General features: G+C 41.2%; 2 protein-coding genes across 3 annotated transcripts; one reads left to right on the top strand and one right to left on the bottom strand.

Annotated features, from left to right (window-relative positions):
- Positions 1 to 278: 278 nt before the first annotated feature.
- LOC134040867 (cellular retinoic acid-binding protein 2-like) lies at positions 279 to 2,660 on the bottom strand. Its single transcript, XM_062487018.1, has 4 exons — positions 2,378 to 2,660; positions 1,321 to 1,499; positions 718 to 834; positions 279 to 596 (listed from the first exon to the last, which is right to left on the bottom strand). The coding sequence occupies exons 1-4, from the start codon at positions 2,457 to 2,459 to the stop codon at positions 546 to 548; spliced, it is 429 nt and encodes a 142-aa protein (XP_062343002.1). The 5' UTR covers positions 2,460 to 2,660; the 3' UTR covers positions 279 to 545.
- A 1,379-nt stretch (positions 2,661 to 4,039) lies between these two features.
- On the top strand, positions 4,040 to 9,042 carry polr3gla (RNA polymerase III subunit GL a). Of its 2 annotated transcripts, none has more exons than XM_062445891.1 (8): positions 4,040 to 4,144; positions 4,833 to 4,959; positions 5,174 to 5,303; positions 5,483 to 5,551; positions 6,097 to 6,153; positions 6,285 to 6,352; positions 6,529 to 6,648; positions 6,924 to 9,042. In XM_062445891.1, the coding sequence occupies exons 2-8, from the start codon at positions 4,837 to 4,839 to the stop codon at positions 7,008 to 7,010; spliced, it is 654 nt and encodes a 217-aa protein (XP_062301875.1). In that variant the 5' UTR covers positions 4,040 to 4,144; positions 4,833 to 4,836; the 3' UTR covers positions 7,011 to 9,042. The 2 variants fall into 2 exon arrangements, with proteins under 2 accessions (XP_062301875.1, XP_062301874.1); XM_062445890.1 differs by having other exon boundaries at positions 4,050 to 4,358.
- The last annotated feature ends 877 nt before the right edge of the window (positions 9,043 to 9,919 follow it).

Raw genomic sequence — 9,919 nt, 5'->3', positions numbered from 1 at the left:
GAGTGATGAGAGAAAATCTCATGCAGAGGACAAGGAGGAGGACAGACAGGAAAGGGTGTGGAGATCATTAAAAGGACAAGTGGACAAGTACCAAGGAGTTACGGAAAATGTGGGTGGAGAGGGAGAGGGGAGGACAGAAAGAAAGGGACTTGGGACATTTCTTTGTAGGTCTGAGGCTTAAGGAAACTTTAGAAGCCTTGCAAACACACTATCCATTCATTCATTCATGTTTATGTTAAAACAGCTGTAAGAAACGTAAAATGTACAGTTGCTTTGGTAGTAATATACATGCAGCATTTATTTGTTGTATTTTTTTTCAGTATGCAGAAGAATAAATATGGCTTTAGTAGTGGGATATTCTTCATTGTAACATGACTTGATTAGACAACATTGCATTTAATATAGATATAAACCAGAAATCATGACCAAATATGACTTGAATAGGCAAACAGAAGGCGCATACATAAATGTACGTGTATTAGATGTATATAAATGTATAAACAGCATTATAAAAGTATAAAGGTATATAGTCCAAAGAATCTCCATCATTCTCGTTCATAAACTCTGGTGCACACCACATCCCCAGCACTCATTGTCTGAAAAGCAAAAGTAAAGGGATTTAATACATATACACTCTGGTATGGATTTCTTCCAAAGACTCTCAAACACTGTTTACTGAAGACTCCAGAGTCCGATTGGATGGATGGATTGCATTACCAATATGAGCTCGCCATCATTGGTCAGCTCACGGGTCCAGGCAGTCTTGGGTCCCTCCCCTTTCTGCAGAGTCTGTTCACAGCTGATCTTGCTGTCTGTTTCCCACTGAGGAAAACTCTGAAGGGAGGCAAAGAGACGACCATGCATATCAACGACAGCTTTCCAACCGGAAAGGTCTTCCTGTGTTCACGAATAAGCAGGTGGCCACAGATGAGCAGGTTTTGACAGTTCTCAGCATGCTGCATGTTCCAGGCCTCCTGTCTACCAGGGGGCCTCGTCTGTCCTCCACACTTCACCAGACATGGGACGAGGAAGAGCATACCTCTGTGTCACCACCAAGAACAACTATCACATTACACAGGAATGACTTCCACATGCCTATACCGCAGGCTGCAAAGCCCTGCTTCCATACGCTATGGCTGAGAGGAAAAAAAATGCATGGAATAACATCACACATAATGGAGAGAATGTAAACCACGTAGGTGTGCACCCCCTGGTTCTGTGCACATTCTTGGAGGAAAATATGCGTAGAATAACAGCGGACCCCTCGGGGCGGCGCATGGTGCGGATGTAGATAAGACGGTGTCGGGGGTGCTGGGTTACCGTGCAGGGGCGCCCGTCCACTGTGCTTTCACTGAAGGACTGTCCCACAGTGAAGGAGATGTGGGTGGTGCGTACGCTGGTGGAGGTCTGGATGGACAGGGTCGCCTCCTGCTGACTGATCTCCACCGCGGGCCTGGAGGCTGCTGCCACCGCTATCTTCCTTAGGAACACATTCACACCTGGAGGACACCCACAGCCGCGCACACACAGCCAAGCTCCATGACGAACTAACTCTAAACAAGCAATTCCTGTTCCACTTGATCGAGGTCAAATATGTTGCTTGTAATTAGTGATTTACGGCCTGTATCCACTGGTTATTGACTTATTCAGTTGTTTCATCAACCACATATTGAACCTTGGTGCAAGGCTTCACGACATTGGATTCTACTTCTGTCTGGGCTGATAGAATGGCGTCCGGCACACAGAGAGACTCCAGGGGGCTGTGGAGGCCCAGAGGGGGCCACTTTGAGGGCATAGTTACGTTTACACTGGCTTTAATTACAATCGCATGAGGACCTCACTTTAGATGTGAGAGAAAGAAAAAAAAAAACAGTCTTCCACAGACTATTTGTTTTCAGATTTAATGTATGTCACTGACTGGCCCTCTTCTAACCCCGCTCTTTCTTTCTTTCGTTCTTTCTAACTCTTTCTCTCTCTCTCCCTCTCTTTTTGTCTTTCTCTCTCTCTTTCTCTCTTTCTGTCACTCTCTCTCTCTCATTCACTCTGTACTTTATGTGTGTGTGAATATGCATATTGTGAGTATCATGTGCATGCTTATATGTCCCCTACATATTTTAATTAATTTAATTTAGGGTTTACTTTGATATCCCACTGACAGTCCATCACAGAATACTGAAAATATTTTCAAAGGATGACAATTAAATACAATTTTACTGGTTTACCACAAACCATTCTGTCACTCCATATTGGCACCTACCCCAGTGTGAGATTCTGTAAAATGGACTGCCAGTCTTTGACTTTTCCAAAAATGCTTAAATGTTTGTACATTTCAGTTCTAAAAATTACACAAACGAATGACAGTAAAGACAAAACTCACCGAGTGCTTTAAGAAGTTCTTCAAAATTTTCGGAGCTTTTCATTTTCCATTTTCCAGAAAAGTCTGCAAGTTTACTATCCATTTCAAGTTTTGAATGTAGTGATCGATAACAGTAAATAATTGCAATAGCAATAAATATGTTAAATCCGTATTTCACGTAAGGTCCTGCTCGTACCTAAAACTACTCTGTGCGCTCCCTCTCAGGTACCTCTAAAAATCCTCGCTCTGCTCTCTTTCACCCTCTGTCTCTCTCTCTTTCTCTCTCTTTCTCTCTCTTTCTCTCTCTTGCACGCGGTTGATTCAATCTGATTGTCGGCGTATTCCATTCATTGGCTCTTGCTGCAATCTTGGCTGAATCTGATCTGCACCTTGGGTGGAACTACACAGATTCGCCATCGTCGTACTGAGCAATACCGTGCATATTATTTATAGGCATAATTAATTTCTCACGGGACAATGAGTTATGAGTTACAGATTCAGAGATAATTTGTGAGCAGATTTATATAGATAGATGCGCTGATTCTTTTAAATGATCGTTTTGTTTGTTTTTGGACAATAAGTACATGGCGCCAGCCAGCATGTGGACCCCCTAAGAGGATTTAAGGCAAGTGAGCGAAAGGATTAGAGATGTTTGTATCTGAAACGTCCAACTTAAGACAGAAGGTATTGGAATGTAAAATCAGATATTAGAGTTAAGCTTGAAAGGGGATAGAAAATTGGCGTAGAAGATGTCAGAAGTCTTCAGTGGGGTCAATGAGACACTTTTGATTGAAACCCTATTAAATAAGACCGTTATTTCTACAGAATGTTTTTGGTTTTCTGCCAGTCAGTGACTGAAAAGTTAGTCATTTTCCCCATCAGAAAGATCAAAAACATTAATTTAACTCACAGAGGGTGAAGGTGTAGGGGAGTAAGACTACAAATGTAGGGGTAATTACTGATGCGTGGGGTAGCCTAATTAGCCCCCCTTAATCCTTTTTGTCTCTCAACCATCCCCCACCCCCCTTGCCAAGAACATTTCAACAAGTCTAGATTAGCAGTGATACCTCTGGAAACATGATAGTGCATTCAACCAACACAAACACAACAGTTTGCATGTAGGCCTACTTTTTAACCCTAAAATGTTATGTCATGTAGCCTACCAGAGATTTGATCAATATCATGAAGTGAATCTTAATAAAAAAACACTGTATTTTCTTCTGCTTTCACCGCTGGTTGACCCCTTTCTTTTAGCAGTCCTGCAAGACTACGAGGTGAAGAGGCCCAGGGGAGGAGATAGTCACAGAGAAGAAAGGAGGACACCATCACATGAAAGGGTGACACTGGACATCTTGTCTGTTTCTATGACAACCGGTTTAGTTTCCAGAATCTCGATTAATATGAGACCTCCCCTGAATACTGACTCATTTCACCGCCTATAATCGCCAGGGCAATCATAACTGGGAGCAGGTTGACAGACTCAGTGTAACCTATACTGGTTCAACTCGTTGGCCTTGTCCAAGCTTCTTTCCGTGGCTTTATTTATCCTTTAATAGGATACTATTGTGGTGTTGTGTTGTATTGTAGCAGTATCCTATATATTTTTTTGCAAAAGTTTAACTTTCACATTTAAATACAAAAAAACGACAACGTTTTGAAACCTTTATTTTGAAACTTTCTAAATAAGTCAACCGGAAAATGGAGTGAGAGTGGCTACACCCTAGCGGACACGTGTGTGTTAGAACACACTTTTAGCCTACTTCTTAGCTTCCCTTCTTCATAAAAAAGGTGTGTAACATAGGCTGCATGCTTAGCAACTAGCCGACATGGATAGTGGATAATGCTAGTTGTATTAGATGCCTTAAAATATAATTTGCTAGTATCCATACCCGGTTGGTAAAACAACCACGTTGGCAGGCTATAGCGAGCTACTCAATATACAGTAGCCTACTAGGCTACTATCTGTAAACGGAGTGTCAGTGCCTTAATATCAGCAGTCTAGGTAAGTCGACCAAGGTAGGACGTATCTGCCAAAGTGTACAGAAAAGATCATATGTTCATCTAAATTTAGTAAGACTATATAGTGCTGTTAGCTATTGTTGTTGCCAGGGAATCAGTCTAGCCCTTTAATTTCCTTCGCTTTGGCATCAATGAAGTGTAGAGCAATCATCAATGTAAGTATTGAAATAAACCCACGATTTGGTAAATGATTCATTACCTTGTAAAGCCATGGTCTAGCTTTATTTACCCATAATTCTGTACAGTACTATGCGTTTGTTTGTTACCCAACATATGATTATATACATTCAGATGATCACGGTTGTTTGTTATACTGTAATGAATGGGATTCGACATTGTAGTAGTAGACAACACTAACCGTAACGTCTACTAGGAGAGGACATACGTTCGCAAGTGAAAAAAAGGTATCCATCACTTTCTGTCTGATGTTCTTTACATCTATGTTTACCTCTACCAGTGTTATGGCTGGAAGAGGTGGCAGGGGTCGTGGAAGGAGTCAGCTGACCTTCAATTTGGAAGATGTGGGGATTGGAAAGGGTGAAAACCTACCCCCTACCACCTTCACGCCATCACCTTTATTTCCAGTATGTTGTATTTATATCAGTCCTGTCAAATCTAATCAAAAAAAGTTTAACTTTACAGATCAACCAAATGTGAGGGGATCTGTAAATCAAAATCTGATACCACAAAACACATTGACACTTTGATTGACTGTTAATGAAATTGTGACGTAAATGACATGAAATTAATTGTGATTTGTACCCGTTACTGACGAAGCTGTCTGTGTTTGTGCTCCAGCCCATGACTGCCCAGCCAGTGCCCCTGCAGACAGGAGAGGAGATGGATTACATGCTGGCGTTGAAGCAGGAACTGAGGGCTGCCACCAAGAACCTGCCCTTCTACATCAGGCGCGCTGCCTCCAAGAGAGGTAGCATCCACACTCCTGTAGGGTGGATCAATATATCAAGCACTACAACTGGGTATTTCCAGCTGCGATCTTACAAACAAAGTTTGCTGTGATGGAATTCCCCCTATGACGAGAAATTGGAAAGGATGGAAAGTATATTGTCTACTTTATTTATTAATTTTGAATAACTTCCACCATAGACGTTGATCGCTACTCTGATAAATACCAGACGGGGGAACCTAAGGACGGGACCATTGAGTGGAATCCAGGTGAGCGATGGTCTGCTGGGGTGGGTTTTTTCTAACTGATTGGCTAGGGTTAGAATAGGGACAGGGGTGTATTCAAGGACAAGGACAGTCGAGAGAACAGTTCACACTGTTGCACTGTCTCCTATTCACAACCACTCCTAGTGAACTGCTCCTTCTGCACTCTTGGTTATCATTGGAATGGTTATTCCAAGAGGAACTATGCTTGGTTCTTCACCTTAAAGCAGGGCTGGTCAACCATGCTCCTGGAGATCTACCCTCATGTCGGTTTTTACTCCAACCCCAGTTGTGAGGTCAGGTCGTTTGAAATGAAAACATACAGGACAGTTGCTCTTCAGGAACAAGATTGAGCAGCCCTGCCTTAAAGGGTGACATCTTGTATCAGTAATAATTTCCAACAGATGGCGCCAGATAGTTAATCCCCTTTTCTTTGTGACAATCTGTATTGGGTCTTGTTTAATGTTTAATTATGTCACATTATCTATAGATTATTAATCCGTGGTGCATACAGTGGTTACTGAGTGTATTGGTGTACATTTCTTTTCTAGACTGGAGCAGATTGCCAAAAGAACTTTGCATCAAAGTGAGGAAGCCTCAAATAAAAAGTGAGTGGCGTATAAACAAATAGAATGTCTTGTATTGCCATGTTCGGGTACTTCCTACAAACTCTTTACAATTTTGATATGAGCATAGTAGAATCATCTAGTGAACTGATGTTCTCATTCCTTCCTTCCAGGACCTACAGCCCAAGTTAAACGACTCAAGCAAACAGTGGCCAAGGAAGAGATTCTCACCAAGCTAGAGGTGGGATGTCAACAACACCTTTAGTTTAAAGTCATAAACGGCTATTCACATTATATATCTATTTTATCCATCACATAGCCTTGACTGGTCTGAAATATGGTATTGTAAACAGGGACATACTGAATCCTTTTGCCAGATAAACACTCATTTGTTTGTTGGGAAACCAAATCCTTTAGACTCTTGAAAAGAAAGAAGAGACTGCCAACTCAGAGGAAGAGGAGGATGAGGAGAAGAAGAAGACAAATGAAGAGGAGGAACAGGCAGAAGAGGAGTTTGATGAGGAGGACATAGAAGAGGTAATGACTCCTGCTGGTCATTTAACTTTATTTCTTTCTCCATTTGTCCATGCTCCCTACCGTGTTATAGCATATTTTTATGATGAAACTATTCCTTTGTGACCAATGGCATCTAAAGCTGTATTTCAGGAGAGTGACTATTGTTAAAGTGGTAACCAAAAAAATAATTAACAAACAAAACCATAGCTATGACATTTTAAGCGGACTGTGGAAGTTGCAATGAGTGTCCCTTGTTGAGCAGTTTGGGGGTTTGACCAAACCTTTCGAAATTCTAGGATACCGATTACATCATGTCTTACTTTGACAATGGAGAGGAGTTTGGAGGAGACAGCGACGACAACATGGATGAAGCCACTTATTAAACAGAACACTGGAATGGAAGCCAAACTGTCCTAAATGAGAGGACCACCCCCATTTTCAGACATCGGAGGCCAAAGCTGCTCGTCAATGACACTCTGAACAGTTGTATTTTATAATGGAGAGAATAATAGTAGTGCTATGCAATCCTTAAACGTGATGGGATGTGGAGGATCGTTGCTTTTAAACATGTTTTATAATGGGGACCACTTGCGAGGACAGCCAAGGCTGTTGTCACCGTTTCATTCAGAGTGAGCTGAAGTTGCGATGTGGCCGTGTGGTTAATATTCATTTTATCCTTTTGATACTTGATTTTAATAGGTGTGCAATTGCAGTGATACTGTGACTGATTTCACGTTTTCATGTAAGTAATGTTTCTCAACCAATATCTTACTCGTTTTAAGGTAAAAAAAAAAAAAAAAAAAAAAGACAAATCAGGTGTTTTAATCACATTTTATTTATGTGACATACTGAAGTGTGTTAGTTTACAAATGTGTTGTTGAATGTAAGAAAATATGTTATAAAATACTGTTGTGTTGACATGATATACCAGTAGATGGCGAACTGCTCAATAGGTTTGTAATAGTGGCAGCTAGTGCAGTGTTTAAGACTCTGAATAGCCTACTCATACACCGTTCATAAAAGCTATTGAACATACAGTGCACTACAGCTTTCTTTTAATCATGCCATCCATAAGTCATTTAAAAGTCATATATTGTCCATTCCTGGGACTTAAAAGATGAATGTCTGTCTTCCATTCACACTGTTTTCCTCCAAATTACTCCCACTTACAAGTGTATTGGTGTCACATTTAACCGTGTCCTACTGGGAATATGGGTAATCCCTAGCAGACAAAGGCGTTTAGATTTTGTGTTTATCTGTTCTCTCCAGGCCTAACTCATATTAACCCACTGCAACCTGCTGTCCTGCAGTTTTCTATAGCGACAAATGTATTAATTTCAAGCAAACTGTTCTTTCATTTTTATTTTATAGAATATAGGTATACATGTCAACCATGATTGAGATTAACATATGTCCTAAGTATTTTAGGTCATATAAGTTTTTTCTTCATATAGATGTCAAATTACCATCACTTCACCAGCTAAATCCTCAAGAGGATAGATTTGAGAAAGTTGAGGTCTCCATACACCATTCCTTTTGAATTTTTCCATCAAGAGTTATATTGTGTGCTAACTATACTGTATGTCCACAGTGAGTTAGGAGCTTCTATCTATAACAATGTGGTGAAAGGGCAAATGTTGACATGGAGTTCATAAGGGGAATGACCTAACTCTAAGACCTTTTCTTTTGACTACGTGCACTCGGTCACGTACTCACTCTCACAGAGAATGTGTGCAGTCAGCTCAAATAGTCCAGAAGTGCAAGGTGCATGCTTATAATTTAGAATTTTACTGCATAGCCTACTGTAGAATCCCATTCAACATGTTGCAACCCATATTTCGATATCACGCAACACGCGTGCAGTTTAGGCAAACGCTTCGAGGGAAGGCGTCAGGTGCTTGTCTGTTTCTTCCCAGTGAGAAAAACACATTACGCAACCAGTCATGTGGTGTGAAGGACAGGTGTGGTATGTGGGACTGTAAACAGTGCTCAACAGCTCAAAGTGGTGTGTGACATCGGGAACAGAATGGGAAGCTGTCTACTGCACCTCTGACGGGCGGGGCCTACCCACCTGTACAGGGAGGAACACGATGGAACATTTTCCTTTGTTTACCACACTGGGTGTGATTGACTTGCTGACCTCTGCAGGGGTCTGGAACACCTAGTTCCACAGCTGTAAACAACGAGAGCTATTGTGAAAGCTGTGTAGGGAGAGCTTCTGATGAGTTGTACTATGTGGTCTGCATTGGGAACTTAGGAACCCGTGTCTGATTTGGTTGGAAGAATTGTAGTGATATGATCAAAATGTCTGCAACTTAAAAGAAATACTTTGAACCTAAATCCAACCGGCATTCTCTGACACATCAAATGTCATCTATGTACCATGCATCAGATCATTAAATGCTTGAACACCAATGCAGTGTGCTTCCTTTGATTATTATTCACATTTCATGACATCAAATGCAATAACCCTCAGCAAAATATTGGTACTTCAAGTCACCCACTTCTCTGATGATGCTGTACGTGGCATAACACCCTAAACAGGAGCTCTGTCATTCTACTCCAGTCCAATTTGATATGCTTCCCTACTTACTGGAAATGAGCCAGGCTGGACAAGGTTGAGTTGTAACTAGAGAGGAGTCTAGTGTCTGGGCCAGGCAAAATCAAGGAGCTGACAATTTACAGCTCTCGACAGCACCTACATTTTAACAGCTTGGAAGAATGTCAGCTTGCATTACGGGGTAGCTGACCGACAACAACCCCAAGTTGTTTTACTAGGCTCTTGTCTGGTCTAACACAGCTTGACCTCCACGTGAAGGCACCTAGCAACCTTGTTTTGCACTTGTTGTTTTTTAGACTTATTTATTTGTCCCAAGTGTCCCTCACAAAGATAATCTTTTAGTCTGTAGCTATTTGTCACTAGATCTCAATGTCAACCCCCAACTGACAAAATAAATATGTTGTAGTTCAACAGTTGTCCTCTTGGTGGCAGTCTCTTCATGCCATGAACAGAGAGGGGCCAACATGATGACATAACTTAAACAATGTGAGGTTATGCACATTGCTGCGTGTGATGAACAGCATTCAATGTATCCTCTTTCTTTGGGATAGATCAATCAGAACTGCATACACAGGCAGTTCTCTATAATGTTGAGGTTCTCTGTTCAGACCTAACCCCAACCCAATTCAACATTGATATACAGTTTTAGTTTAAACTATATTGGGTTATATATATGATCAAATCAATAACTTTCATTGGTTAACCCTTGTGTTATCTTCGGGTCTTTCTGAC

Source organism: Osmerus eperlanus, chromosome 20, assembly GCF_963692335.1.
Source record: "Osmerus eperlanus chromosome 20, fOsmEpe2.1, whole genome shotgun sequence".
NCBI classification, from domain to species: domain Eukaryota; kingdom Metazoa; phylum Chordata; class Actinopteri; order Osmeriformes; family Osmeridae; genus Osmerus; species Osmerus eperlanus.
Note: the sequence above shows the minus strand (reverse complement) of the source record. Positions and strands in the feature narration are given on the sequence as shown.

Coding starts and splice junctions, on each gene's coding strand:
- polr3gla (XM_062445891.1), top strand. CDS start 4,837: ATGGCTGGAAGAGGTGGCAGGGGTCGTGGAAGGAGTCAGCTGACCTTC. Junction 6,353..6,528: donor AGATTCTCACCAAGCTAGAG/GTGGGATGTCAA, acceptor CAAATCCTTTAG/ACTCTTGAAAAGAAAGAAGA. Junction 6,649..6,923: donor ATGAGGAGGACATAGAAGAG/GTAATGACTCCT, acceptor TCGAAATTCTAG/GATACCGATTACATCATGTC.
- LOC134040867 (XM_062487018.1), bottom strand. CDS start 2,459: ATGGATAGTAAACTTGCAGACTTTTCTGGAAAATGGAAAATGAAAAGC. Junction 1,500..2,377: donor AGAACTTCTTAAAGCACTCG/GTGAGTTTTGTC, acceptor GGTGTCCTCCAG/GTGTGAATGTGTTCCTAAGG. Junction 597..717: donor ATGATGGCGAGCTCATATTG/GTAATGCAATCC, acceptor TTTGCTTTTCAG/ACAATGAGTGCTGGGGATGT.